The 14,816-nt window shown below is 42.1% G+C and overlaps 2 protein-coding genes across 6 annotated transcripts in view; one reads left to right on the plus strand and one right to left on the minus strand.

Moving 5' to 3' along the window:
• Window positions 1–251: 251 nt before the first annotated feature.
• On the minus strand, window positions 252–4,733 carry LOC106603296 (non-POU domain-containing octamer-binding protein). 3 transcript variants are annotated; one of them, XM_014196788.2, is made up of 10 exons: window positions 4,460–4,733; window positions 3,568–3,694; window positions 3,282–3,475; window positions 2,674–2,975; window positions 2,470–2,565; window positions 2,110–2,306; window positions 1,670–1,857; window positions 1,415–1,445; window positions 853–953; window positions 252–638 (listed from the first exon to the last, which is right to left on the minus strand). In XM_014196788.2, exons 1-10 carry the CDS (start codon window positions 4,520–4,522, stop codon window positions 534–536), a joined length of 1,404 nt encoding a protein of 467 aa, XP_014052263.1. In that variant the 5' UTR covers window positions 4,523–4,733; the 3' UTR covers window positions 252–533. The 3 variants fall into 3 exon arrangements, with proteins under 3 accessions (XP_014052263.1, XP_014052262.1, XP_014052264.1); XM_014196787.2 differs by having other exon boundaries at window positions 252–641; window positions 4,460–4,732; XM_014196789.2 differs by having other exon boundaries at window positions 252–641; window positions 4,371–4,673.
• Window positions 4,734–4,807: 74 nt separating this feature from the next.
• The window catches only part of LOC106603297 (melatonin receptor type 1C), a 31,744-nt gene continuing 21,735 nt past the window's right edge, over window positions 4,808–14,816 (plus strand). Inside the window, exon 1 of one of the 3 annotated variants that reach the window (XM_014196791.2) lies at window positions 4,808–5,160. The gene's annotated coding sequence lies outside the window, so the exon portion shown is untranslated. The remainder of the gene's footprint in view (window positions 5,161–14,816) is intronic. The other 2 variants (XR_001328396.2, XR_001328397.2) reach the window with 2 other exon arrangements.

The raw sequence follows: 14,816 nt of genomic DNA on the forward strand, positions 1-14,816 counted from the left end.
GAAACATTTTGGGATCTTTTATTTCAGCTCATGAAAAATGGGACCAACACTTTTCATGTTGCGTTTATATTTTTGTTCAGTATAGAAATACTTTAAAGGCCAAGTCATGAAACTTACTTGCAACTACACTATCCTCTTATGCATGTCTTCTATTCAATTGATTTCACAACACCTTCGCTGAACCAGCCTTTTGAAGGAAAGGATTACATTCTAACACGGTTAATGCACAAATAAAACACATGAAAAAGTACCAAGGAATTACAATTTTATTTAAAACTGTTCAGAAAGGCTTATTGAGAGAGAGTGAGTGACACATTTACTATTGCTATATAAAACGTTGCTTTGAGGAATAAAAAAAAAAAATCTATACAGAATCAGTATTCATCTGAAATACGAAAATGCCAACTCGTGATGCTATTTTAAAACAAAAACATTCTGAATATTTCCCATGCAATTTTCACAGTACATAACATGTATGAATTTTTAAATATAGTACAGTTTGAAAAGTTTAAAAAAAAATGTAATTGACCATTTTAGAATCTGCGACGCTTGTTGGCACCAAAGTCCGCAGGGCCTTGGCCAGGGACTCTTGGGAACACAGGCTGGCCTCCTACCGGCATGTTGTTGTTTCCTGCCCCCTGCTGGGAGAAAACAGAAAAGACACGCAAGATGAGCGATAATGACAAATGAAAGAGTTTCTTGCAGCTATATATTTACATGAGATTTACAAGATTAACATAGAGGTGAAATGATGAAATACATATTTGGTTACCCTATCCCTGGTGGCACAATAATTGTGTTGATCTTGGTATGTAAATATATTGTTTGTTATTCTAAAATATCTAACATTACCATTAAAGGGGGGTTCTCGGCAGGTATGTTGGCAGCTCCAGGGATGGGCACGCTGGGGTTTCCTTCACCACCACCCATCGAGTTTCTGTTAATTCCTTGAACTACACCAAACCAAAAAACAGACAGCACATCAGCAAACCAATACAATCGGGTCAGGAATGATTGGATCCCTTGATTAAGATTAGCAAAAAAAATACTAAAATAAAAAAATACTGAGCTATATTGTACGCTAAAAATAAAATACAAAATATAGATTTTATCCAAATGCAATTGCTCAGCGAAAGAGGTTGCTTAACAAGTAATTTTTTTAAATTCTAAAAAAGACGGGTTCAAAAGAACACATTGGGAGGGATCTAAGACATGTATTAGTATAAAATAGAATTCTTCATATTTTATACATTTTTCTGTAGTTTTCAATATAATTATTTATTTTACACTGTCTTTTTTACTTATCTTTATCAAGGGATCCAATAATTCCAGACCCCACTGTATATACTAGATAACATGGTGACCATCACCCTTGACAGCTCAGTGAAGATCTGAAAGCTAATGTAAACCTTACCTTGCATGTGCATCCGCATCTCCTGCTCCCGCTAAGAAAAATGATAACACATAGATTAAACAATAGACAGCTTAGAATAAGCAACCAAAATATTGTTTTAGTGAATAATGGTCCTTTTTCCAATTACTTAACCACAAACACAATTGCAAAGGTGCTTAGAAACATTTAGGCAACTTCCATTTGTGTATAGAGGAATAATGACAGATATTTGTTTTATCAGAGTATTTAAAACAGTGTCAAATAGCAATGACTCACATTTCCAGGGAAGTTCCCCTTGAAGCCCTCCTGCTGCCGCCTCATCATCTCCTCACTGTGCATCCTCATCTCCTCCTCCCTCCTGCGACAGTCCTCTTCCTGACGCAGCGCCATCTGCTTCCTCTTCTGCATCTCCTGGTTATGGATCTCCTCCATTCTCCTCAGCTCCTCTTGACGCCTCAGCAGGTCTGTAATGAGATGAATAATGAGACACCCCATTCGTTAGTAACCTAGTCAAAAGGCCTACACCATATGAATCAATTACCAACAGGATTGGATTCAAGTGGTGTATGAGATTGACATCTGGGCTATATCTGGTGGATGGACACTCCAAGAAATACATACATTTCTCCATGAGACACCCTGTTGTTTTGTGTTTATTAGTGTCCTTAACGTTGGATTGATAAGGTGTCTGTAGAGTGGACCCAGACCATACATACCTTGTCTCATCAAGATAACCTGGTGCTCATGTCTAGCTGCCTCCATCTCTTGCTCCAGCTTCTCCTGAGCCTCCTTGATGTTCCTGTCCACCTGCTCAAACTGCTGCTTCTCCATCTCCATCAGGGCCTTCCAGCGCATGGCATACTCATACTCAAATGTCCCTGGCTGAGCAAATCTCGGTGGCTGCTCCCGCTCCCTGGCAGAGAGATTTTACACAAGAAAACCAGATCAATATGCAACACTTTAATGTCATGGATTGTACCTCTTTTCAACAGCATGGTGCAAGATTGTTCTATGCACAGTTCTGACCAATGTATTTGGAGAAAGTATGCCAAAACCCAAAAACTATGATTACTCACTTGTGAAACACTTGGTTTTTGTTTACAATCCTCTCTGGCAGTCCCTCATCCTCATCAAACTGCTCCATTGGCTCAACTGTCACTGGCCTGGGGAATCTGAAAAGCGTAAAACAATCAGCATTACCTCTCCCATTTTGAAAACATTACAACAAAATGCATTTTAAACATTACATGTTTTCATTTTATTTACAGCCTGATACTTACGCAGTCAATAGAAAGGCTCCATCTGCACACCTATCCAGAGCCTTCCTTGCTGCAGGCTTGGCTGTGTATTCCACAATCCCTTTTCCTGTGGGTCTCCCTCTATCATCTACTATGACTATGGCCCTTTCAATCTGGCCAAAGACAGAGAAAGCCTCTTCCAGGAGCTCATTGGAAATGAACTGTGGCAAATTCCTCACAGTTAGAGCAGCACCATGTGTTGCAAATCGCACACGCAACTGTCTGCCTCTGAATGAGGTGTCATCAAGCTCCGCTTTAGCAATCTCAGCCACTGTTTTTGTCTCCTGTTGGTAGAAAAGTATAAAATAAGAACATTTACAAAGTAGTCACACGTGAATGCTTTCCCATTAATTTAAGATTGAGGAATATAACTTCTATCCTTTGAACATGCTACTGTGACAGAGTGGAAATTCATCCCAAACTGGGGTGAAAACTTACAACCCTCCCCACTGTAACAAAAACTCAAGAGGCACTGTCAATATAACTGACCCAGAAAGCTAAGGCAATTCTGGATCGGGGGGTGACGGTACTTCTTCATCTCAGGAAGGCAGTAGTGATGCACTTGGTCAGTCGCTACACTAACTACTTACCAGTCTAATGAATCCAAACCCCCGGTCCTTGTTGATGAAAATCTCAGCTGCCTTGCCATACTTGGAAAACAACTTCTCCACCTCTGCCTCTGTAACACCAGTTGGTAAATTTCCCACAAACAGACGGCTACGCTGAGTGTAAGTCTTCTCTCCAGGTTTCCTGAAGTTTTGTAGATCTATGGTTATCCCTGCATCTAAAGAGAAGCAAAATATTAGAATCATCTAATACTGGATAATTTCATTTCCTTCCAATACAGGGCTCAGGAGTCAATGAAACCTATCTTACTTGGGCTCTCCTGCTCATCTGCATGCTGTCCATTGCTGTTGACTCCAGGATTTCTCTGGTTTTCAAACTGGTGTCTAGATGGGCCATGGTACTGCTGTTCTCCACGGGGGCCCTGGTTTCCTTGCATCTAATTAAAAGGACAGTCATTAACAGAGTCACCACATTGATTTTTATAGCTAACACTATCGGGCAAAAAAAAAATGCATGATGATGCAAGCGATGGATGTCAAAGCCAGAGGAACGCTATAGCTAATGTTAAGCTGGCTAGCAAAGTGTTTCGTTATAACGTTAGCTATAACAGATAATTTCAGTCTAAAACATATTTTGGTTAACGTTTAACAAGCAAATCGTATATGGTAACGAGTGGCGTTGAGAGCTACCATTGGCTAGGTAACAAAATGTAATATACAGTAGCTAAATCAACTAGCTAGCCAACGTTAGTTACTGTAGAGTAACGTTACCAAAATGTGAAAGCCACCGGCTTTGTTTGTTAGCTAGCATAACTAGCTAAATAGTTCAAGACGGGCAGTTGCAACTAGCAAACCAATATCGATTGTTCAACAATCTGTTAGTTAGCTAACGAATTAAAACATGTTAGTTAACTGTTAGCTACTTATGTGAAGTTAGTTAGCAATTTCGCTACTTACCTAAGCTAACCATCCTCACCACTAAGCTAACATAGCTAACTAGCACAATCGTTTTGTTCCTAGCAAATGTATGTAACATATTGCTAGTTAGCTAATATAAGCAACTTCTCAGATGAAAGCAACATTCTTGCATATTCAACTATTACGTTTTCATACCTTTACAAAATAAATGTTTGGCGATTCCAACACACGTAGAAGGGAAAATCGCTCTTTACAAAGAACAGATAATGGATTTCACAAACAACCTTTTGATTCCACTTGAGGAAGCAGATTGGCTGACTGGGAGAAGGCGGATGTAGTGTAGACATGCAGTGATTGGAAGAATCCCCGTCAATTATATAGAGAATAGTAAATCTAACAATCTAATTGGTACATATTCTATTTTGACTATTCCTTGATTTTTGCCAGAGATCTGAAAATATTGACGGTGTTGGAACCTCTAACTCTTGTGTACACTCGCAATGGCTGCCTGGTATTATGATGCAATAATTTCCATGTAATGTAGAATGTTCCCTCGGATGATGTTAACTGATGCGGATCATGCAATTCAATGTACTTTTTGCAACGTCAGTTGCGTTGAATCAACAAATCACAGCACATTTTGATCGGTACACTTCCTGCTTTTACTTCTTTTACTTCCTGCTTTGCTCCATAGTGCCACAGTATGAGCCATAATACCCATAAAACCTAGCAGTCAAACAGGGAAATGGTTTCAATCATTTTTCGACCATTCATTTTTACCATAGGAAACACTTAAAACAAGGGCTGTGTTCCGTGTAGGCTTACCCCGGCTCTCTTGGACAAGGTCACTTTTATCAATATAGTCGCCTGCAATTACCCCCAGAAATGAAACGCTAATTAGCCGCTAATATACAGAACTACACATCTTGTCGCAAGATTTGACGTCATCCCTTAAGGCACATTTCTCCATGCAGTAACCTAGCAAGTAAATATAACTTTTTTTGTTTGATATTGTGTATTTCTTGTGTGTATGCTTGTTAAGCATTTTCTAAATTAACTAGCTAGCTACCTTTAGCATTTTTTTGTTACTAGAATTACCCTCTGGCCTTTGTAGTGAACTAGCTAACCTTCGGTGTCTCCGTTGATCTGAAGCCAGCTGCCAGGATGGTTCAGTGCTATGTACCAGATTGTAACCGCTACTCCGATAAGCACACATGCGTTTTGTTTTCCGACCTCTATAATCGAAAGGCGTTGTTGGAGCTGTGTGATAAGGTAAAGCGGAGTCAATCACCACCTTCCGGAGACACCTGAAACCCCACCTCTTTAAGGAATACCTAGGATAGGATAAAGTAATCCTTCTAACCCCCGAGGCTTTCCGAAAGATGGCGGCGAGTGTAGACGAGATTTCAGCTTGCTCCGAGTAACCTTAACTTTTATCCCTCTCAAACTTACTTAAATGTAACGGAACTTGGCTTATAGTAAACACAATAGAGAACAACACTTAGTTGATCGATAATTTGATTCATAACTTTGAGAAATGGAAGGAAAAAATGTGCGAAAGAGCAAAGGGAGGAGAGGGCAGTTGCTAGCTGAGCACTCATGCGTTGGAGAAAAACCGCCACCTGACTCCTCAGGAGAAGAAATGGAGGATTCTGGACATTCGGTTGATTCTGAAAATGCAGTCAATAGTCCTGCACCCAAAAAGACACATAAAGAATTATCTTTGCGCGAACTACAGATCAACATAATCGATGCTGTAAACGAAAGAGCCGACGGTCTGGAGAAAATGATACGCGAAAACACATAAAAAATAGTTGACCTCGAGACCTCTCTGAATCATGCATACAAGAGTATCGAAGAGCTTAAACTTGCAAACACTGCTACGTCTGAGAAATGCATTGCTCAGGAGAAGACCATCGCAGACATGCAAGAGCGCTTATCGGAAGCAGAGCGATACCGGAGAAGGTGGGGGCTACGGCTTTACGGTGTCCCCGAGAACCAGGATGAGAATGTGAAGCGCTTAGTAAGAGACATCTGTAACCGTGTGGCACCGGACTTCCCCGATGGATATATGGATATGGCTGTGGATGTCGCTCATCGTATTGGGAAGAAACAAGATGCCATCGTCAGCCGATCGATCATCATCCAGTTTGCTTTTCGCACAGCGAGAGATGCAGTTTGGAAGAAAGCAAAGGAAAGCGCCTTTCTGAAAGAAAGAAAACTTAGATTCGGTGAGGACTTGACTGCAGCAGACAAGGCAGCAAAGGCAAAATTGTGGCCTCTCGTACAACAGGCCCGAAATCAAGGAAACGGTGGATACTACAGGGGAATCAGAGCTTTTTTCGCCAACGGTAAAGAAATACGACCGGGGTGATTTGATTTGTTCTGTCGGTAGGTTTACAAGGTAGTTCCTTCCCCACTGCAAACTGAACGTTCTACTTTTGAAACATGGTGTTACTATTTTACAAGTTAAGAATTCTGTTAATACATATATGAAGCAACTTTTTATAGAGAGGGTAAAGTTGAGATTGCATAGGATTTTTCTTTCTATTCTATAGATATGGACTTGAAGTTTATGTCAATCAATGCCAGGGGGATACGTAACATGTTGAAGAGAAAAGCTTTTTTTTTGTTTTGTAAGGACTGCAACGCAGATCTTGTATTCGTTCAAGAAACACATTCATGCAAAGAGGACTATAATTATTGGAAAAATCAGTGGGGCAGTGACATTTTTTTGGCCCACGGGACAAATTATTCAGATGGGGTTTCAATTTTAGCACACAATTTCAAAGGGAAATTTTTGTTTACTCAAATGGACTCCAGTGGACATTGGCTAATAGCGGTCATCAACCACATGGACAGATTATTTGTGTTGTGTAATGTATATGGATACTGTTCTAGTCCTCCAAATAACTTACTTCTAGAGGAAATTGAAGAAATTCTTAAAAATCTTCTGAGAAAATATCCATCCAGTCAGATAATAGTTGGTGGAGATTTTAATATGGTTTATTCTTATGAGACTGATAGATTGCCTCATAGGCCTAACATTGGTGTGAACAAGTTGGTGAATTTCTGCCAAAGCCTGGACTTAATTGACATATGGAGAGTAAAAAACCCTGGAGAGATACAATACACATGGAGTAATAGAGATCGTTCCTTACAATCAAGAATTGATTTGTGGGTGATAACCTCTAGTCTTGTGCCCAACACTGTAGAGGTGAAAATACTGCCTGCAGTCCTGACGGATCATAAAGTCATATGGTTGACTGTAAGAATATGCAGTAATGATGGTAAGAAATACTCTGGTGGTTACTGGAAACTAAATAACTCATTGTTATTGCATGATGATTTAAAAAATGTGATTAAGAATCTAATTTCTGTTTACTGGAGTTTAGCTACATCTAATGCAGAATATGGGAAATATTGGGAACTGCTGAAATTTAAAATCCGCTCAGCCTGTATTACTTATGGAAAACGGCTTGCTTTAAGAAGGAGATGTGAGGTAGCTGGACTCTCTAAGACAATTGCCGATATCACAGATATTGAGCATCTTGATCTTAATGAGAAAGCTAAATTGAATGATTTACAGAATCAACTAGATACATTGTATGAGGAAAAGGCTAGAGGAGCTTTCATAAGATCTAGAAAACAATGGCTTGAAAAAGGAGAAAAGAACAGTAGATACTTTTTTAATTTGGAGAAGAGGAGAGGGGAACTCAACACACTTCGGAAACTTAAAATTAATGGGGTTACCACTGAGGATAGAGAGTTGATATCAGAATTTACCACAAAATTTTATGAGAATCTTTACTCCTTAGATAACAATTTGAGTGACTCTAAGGATCTCCTTGATTCTATAGAGAATGTTAATTCGATTAGTGAAGAACTCAATCAGTCTTGTTGCCAAGATTTATCCATTATGGACATCCAGTACGGGGTTGCTCAGTTAAAAAAAGAACAAATCTCCAGGTTGTGATGGATTAACCTCTGAATTTTACAAAACCTTCTTTGAAGAAATAGCACCTTTTTTTACTTGAAACCTTTAAGGAGGCTATAAAGAAGGGAGAACTACCTGCCTCTCTGAAGCAAGGTGTTATTACTCTTATACCTAAACCACACAAGGATCTCCTAAGTATTGATAATTGGCGTCCAATCACACTCCTAAATAACGACTACAAAATTATAGCCTTAATCTTTGCAAAAAGGTTAAAGTCTTGCTTAAATGATCTGATTGATGAATGTCAATCAGGGTTTATGAAAGGGCGCCATATATCTAATAATCTGAGGCTGATATTAGACTTGGTTGAGTATCGTGATCTATTAGATGACTTCCCTGTTATCCTATTTCTGGATTTTCAGAAAGCATTTGATACAGTAAGTCACAATTTTATCTTTGATTGTCTTAAGCATTTGAAATTTGGTCGTTTCTTTGTTGATGCTATTAGAACTCTGTATAATGGTGGCAATAGCTGTATCAAACTCTGTCATGGAACATCCTCAAGATTTAACATTTACAAAGGAATACGACAAGGTTGTCCAATTTCACCTTTTTTATTTTTGTTAGTTTCTCAAATATTATGCTCATTAGTTCATAAAAGTCAATTTGAAGGCATTACATTCCAGTCCAGAGAGATCAAGATATCCCAACTGGCGGATGACACCTCACTTTTTTTGAAAAATGTATCTCAAGCTAGATTAGCATTGGATATCGTGAAGCAGTTCTCCAAAATCTCAGGCTTACATTTTACATTTACATTTTAGTCATTTAGCAGACGCTCTTATCCAGAGCGACTTACAATTTGGTGCATTCACCTATAATATCCAGTGGAACAACCACTTTACAATAGTGCATCTAAATCTTTTAAGGGGGGGGTTAGAAGGATTACTTTATCCTATCCCAGGTATTCCTTGAAGAGGTGGGGTTTCAGGTGTCTCCGGAAGGTGGTGATTGACTCCGCTGTCCTGGCGTCGTGAGGGAGCTTGTTCCACCATTGGGGTGCCAGAGCAGCGAACAGTTTTGACTGGGCTGAGCGGGAACTGTGCTTCCTCAGAGGTAGGGAGGCGAGCAGGCCAGAGGTGGATGAACGGAGTGCCCTTGTTTGGGTGTAGGGCCTGATCAGAGCCTGAAGGTACGGAGGTGCCGTTCCCCTCACAGCTCCGTAGGCAAGCACCATGGTCTTGTAGCGGATGCGAGCTTCGACTGGAAGCCAGTGGAGAGAGCGGAGGAGCGGGGTGACGTGAGAGAACTTGGGAAGGTTGAACACCAGACGGGCTGCGGCGTTCTGGATGAGTTGTAGGGGTTTAATGGCACAGGCAGGGAGCCCAGCCAACAGCGAGTTGCAGTAATCCAGACGGGAGAGGACAAGTGCCTGGATTAGGACCTGCGCCGCTTCCTGTGTGAGGCAGGGTCGTACTCTGCGAATGTTGTAGAGCATGAACCTACAGGATCGGGTCACCGCCTTGATGTTGGTGGAGAACGACAGGGTGTTGTCCAGGGTCACGCCAAGGCTCTTAGCACTCTGGGAGGAGGACACAAGGGAGTTGTCAACCGTGATGGCGAGATCATGGAACGGGCAGTCCTTCCCCGGGAGGAAGAGCAGCGCTCCGTCTTGCCGAGGTTCAGCTTGAGGTGGTGATCCGTCATCCACACTGATATGTCTGCCAGACATGCAGAGATGCGATTCGCCACCTGGTTGTCAGAAGGGGGAAAGGAGAAGATTAATTGTGTGTCGTCTGCATAGCAATGATATGAGAGACCATGTGAGGATATGACAGAGCCAAGTGACTTGGTGTATAGCGAGAATAGGAGTGGGCCAAGAACAGAGCCCTGGGGGACACCAGTGGTGAGAGCACGTGGTGCGGAGACAGATTCTCGCCACGCCACCTGGTAGGAGCGACCTGTCAGGTAGGACGCAATCCAAGCGTGCGCGGTGCCGGAGATGCCCAGCTCGGAGAGGGTGGAGAGGAGGATCTGATGGTTCACGGTATCAAAGGCAGCAGATAGGTCTAGAAGGATGAGAGCAGAGGAGAGAGAGTTAGCTTTAGCAGTGCGGAGAGCCTCCGTGACACAGAGAAGAGCAGTCTCAGTTGAATGCCCAGTCTTGAAACCTGACTGATTAGGATCAAGAAGGTCATTCTGAGAGAGATAGCAAGAGAGCTGGCCAAGCACGGCGCGTTCAAGAGTTTTGGAGAGAAAGGAAAGAAGGGATACTGGCCTGTAGTTGTTGACATCGGAGGGATCGAGTGTAGGTTTTTTTCAGAAGGGGTGCAACTCTCGCTCTCTTGAAGACGGAAGGGACGTAGCCAGCGGTCAAGGATGCGTTGATGAGCGAGGTGAGGTAGGGGAGAAGGTCTCCGGAAATGGTCTGGAGAAGAGAGGAGGGGATAGGGTCAAGTGGGCAGGTTGTTGGGCGGCCGGCCGTCACAAGACGCGAGAGTTCATCTGGAGAGAGAGGGGAGAAAGAGGTCAAAGCACAGGGTAGGGCAGTGTGAGCAGGACCAGCAGTGTCGTTTGACTTAGCAAACGAGGATCGGATGTCGTCAACCTTCTTTTCAAAATGGTTGACGAAGTCATCCGCAGAGAGGGAGGAGGGGGGAGGGGGAGGAGGATTAAGGAGGGAGGAGAAGGTAGCAAAGAGCTTCCTAGGGTTAGAGGCAGATGCTTGGAGTTTAGAGTGGTAGAAAGTGGCTTTAGCAGCAGAGACAGAAGAGGAAAATGTAGAGAGGAGGGAGTGAAAGGATGCCAGGTCCGCAGGGGAGGCGAGTTTTCCTCCATTTCCGCTCGGCTGCCCGGAGCCCTGTTCTGTGAACTCGCAGTGAGTCGTCGAGCCACGGAGCAGGAGGGGAGGACCGAGCCGGCCTGGAGGATAGGGGACAGAGGAAATCAAAGGATGCAGAGAGGGAGGAGAGGAGGGTTGAGGAGGCAGAATCAGGAGATAGGTTGGAGAAGGTTTGAGCAGAGGGAAGAGATGATAGGATGGAAGAGGAGAGAGTAGCGGGAGAGAGAGAGCGAAGGTTGGGACGGCGCAATACCATCCGAGTAGGGGGAGAGTGAGAAGTGTTGGATGAGAGCGAGAGGGAAAAGGATACAAGGTAGTGGTCGGAGACTTGGACGGGAGTTGCAATGAGATTAGTGGAAGAACAGCATCTAGTAAAGATGAGGTCAAGCGTATTGCCTGCCTTGTGAGTAGGGGGGGAAGGTGAGAGGGTGAGGTCGAAAGAGGAGAGGAGTGGAAAGAAGGAGGCAGAGAGGAATGAGTCAAAGGTAGACGTGGGGAGGTTAAAGTCACCCAGAACTGTGAGAGGTGAGCCATCCTCAGGAAAGGAACTTATCAAGGCGTCAAGCTCATTGATGAACTCTCCAAGGGAACCTGGAGGGCGATAAATGATAAGGATGTTAAGCTTGAAAGGGCTGGTAACTGTGACAGCATGGAATTCAAATGAGGAGATAGACAGATGGGTCAGGGGAGAAAGAGAGAATGTCCACTTGGGAGAGATGAGGATTCCAGTGCCACCACCCCGCTGGCTCGATGCTCTAGGGGTATGCGAGAACACGTAGTCAGACGAGGAGAGAGCAGTAGGAGTAGCAGTGTTATCTGTGGTGATCCATGTTTCCGTCAGCGCCAGGAAGTCTAGGGACTGGAGGGTAGCATAGGCTGAGATGAACTCAGCCTTGTTGGCCGCAGACCGGCAGTTCCAGAGGCTGCCGGAGACCTGGAACTCCACGTGGGTCGTGCGCGCTGGGACCACCAGGTTAGAGCGGCAGCGGCCACGCGGTGTGGAGCGTTTGTATGGCCTGTGCAGAGGAGAGAGAACAGGGATAGGCGGACACATAGTAGACAAGCTACAGAAGAGGCTACGCTAATGCAAATGAGATTGGAGTGACAAGTGGACTACACGTCTCGAATGTTCAGGAAGTTAAGCTTACGTTGCAAAAATGTTATTGACTAAAATGATACAGTACTGCTGGCTGGTGGAGTAGGCTAGCTAGCAGTGGCTGCGTTGTTGACTTTGAACGTGTAGCTGGCTAGGTTTAACTGGCTTGACTTTAAATCTTTCCAAATGTGAGTTGTTTGTTTTGAAAGGGGCTGTCAACCCAGCAGATTGTAACATCTCTGAAAAAGATACTGTAACCTACCTCGGTGTAAAGATCACCAAAAATCTTAAGGCTATGAATGATCTTAATTTGAACCCTGTAACTGAATCTGTCAAAAAAAAATTATCCTCATGGTTAGGGAGGGATTTAAGTCTTCAAGGAAGGGTGCTTTTATCCAAAGCTGAGGGCCTATCTCGTGCATCCTATCTTTTTTCATCTATTGACATTCCCAAATCCACTTGCTGTACCTTAGATAGGCTTTTGTACAACTTCATATGGAAAAACAAGCCACATAAGATAAAAAGAGATGTTATCACCAACAGGGTTTGTGATGGCGGTCTAAATGTCTTAGATTTCACTCTCTTCAATCAGATATCAAAGGTCAACTGGATTAAAAGGTACATAAAAAATCCTCATAGTTTCTGGAATATTATACCTCATTTTGTTTTTCAGAAGTTTGGAGGGCTTAATTTTTTACTACAATGTCCATATATTGTGGGTAAAATTCCTGAGAAACTGGCGGTTTTTCACAAGCAGGCTTTAATGTGCTGGGCTTTGTTGTATAAACACAACTTTTCACCTCATAAATGTTTTATTTGGAACAATGGGTCAATATTACATAGAAATAAGATGTTATTTAACCATAAATGGTTCTCGAAAAACATTGTTCTTGTCAGCCAATTGGTTAATAACAGTGGGAATCTATTTACACGGAGAGAATTTATGGAAAGATACAACTTTGAGGTTTCAAGCAAGGAATATGACACTGTTATTAAAGCTATACCTAATGGGATAAAAACTTTACTTCAGAATAATACATATTTTGGAATATCTCCGATTGTAAGCGATATTCAGTTGAATGGCATTGGTCTACTAGATACGAAATTCAACAATCGTTTAATAAGGGATATTTTCTACAGGAAGTCTATTCCCTCTGCGATATTTTGTTGGGCTTCATCGTTTGATGTAAACTGGCGCCGTGCTTGGCTCACTCCACACAGATTTATGGTGACCAATAAAGTTAAGGAGATCTCCTTTAAGATAATCCATAGATGCTATCCGTGTAATAGCTTGATCTCTAAATATATATTTGACGTTACCAGTGAATGCAGTTTTTGTGAACTAGAAACTGAATCTATTGAACACTTATTCTGTAATTGTTTATATAGTGAAGTGTTTTGGACTGATGTAAAACTATATCTTAGCCGCAAATTGCATACAACCATTGATATTACTAAGTTTGACATGTTATTTTACTACACTGATTCCACAATTGAACGTGAGTATGTCATAAATCTCTTTATTTTATTAGGAAAATCTTTCATCCACAAATCAAAATTTATGAAGAAAAAGCCCCTTTTCTTAATTTTTTTATCTGATTTGGAACAGTACTTAGAATCTTTAAAACGTATACAAAACAATATGTCAAAAAAATGTATTCGATATATGTCTGTATTTGATTTGATATAATAGTTGTTGTTTTTTTCTCTAATTTTTTTGGATTCCCTCTAGCTGTTATGTTTATGTTCTGCATGTTACTGTTATTTACAACAAGTTAAATAAAGATTTGTGCAAACTTTAAAAAAAAAAAAATTTAAATCCTTCTAACCCCCCCCCCCCTTAAAGATTTAGAAGCACTATTGTAAAGTGGTTGTTCCACTGGATATCATAAGGTGAATGCACCAATTTGTAAGTCGCTCTGGATAAGAGCGTCTGCTAAATGACTTAAATGTAAATGTAATGTAAATGTAAACCCTGTTTGCTAGTTGCGAACAAGCTGTTTTGTTAGGTCAAAGAGCTATGGTTAGCTAGGTGTATATGAAAATTAGCGAGATAACCACTGACTGTAGTAACGTGTACAACGCACGTTGCCTTCCTTACAAGTAAAAAGAAAACCAGCATAGACTAGCACAATGACTGTTGTGAACTTTTTATTGTCAAGTATTTAGTGAGCTAGCCAGCTAGTTAACATTAGTTCACAGTTTGGTAGTCATACTTTTTCACGTGGTGACATGCTAGCTAGCATTAGCCCACCAGGGAAAGGATATTTAGCTAACGTTAGCTATTTAACGTTAATTCCCCATTCGTGTAGTCAAGATTTTCTAGCTAACGTTACGACGGCACCATGGCAAGGAGAATTGGTTAGCTAGCATGTCACCACTTAGAAAAGTCTGACTGCATGAACTGTTTATTTTTAATTAACTTTTACCCCTTTTTCTCCCCAATTTTGTGATATCCAATTGGTAAGTATAGTCTTGTCCTATCGCTGCAACTCCCCTACGGACTTGGGAGAGGTAACGATCGAGAGCCATGCATCCTCCGAAACACGACCCTGCCAAGCCGCACTGCTTCTTGACACACTGCTCGCTTAACCCGGAAGTCAGCCGCACCAATGTGTCGGAGGAAACCCCATCCAGCTGGCGACCGAAGTCAGCTTGCAGGCGCCCGGCCCACCACAAGCAGTCGCTATAGCGCAATGGGACAAGGAAATCCTGGGCCCGGCCAAACCCTCCCCTAATCCGGACGACGCTGGGCCAGTTGTGTGC

Source organism: Salmo salar, chromosome ssa04 (assembly GCF_905237065.1).
Source record: "Salmo salar chromosome ssa04, Ssal_v3.1, whole genome shotgun sequence".
NCBI lineage: Eukaryota > Metazoa > Chordata > Actinopteri > Salmoniformes > Salmonidae > Salmo > Salmo salar.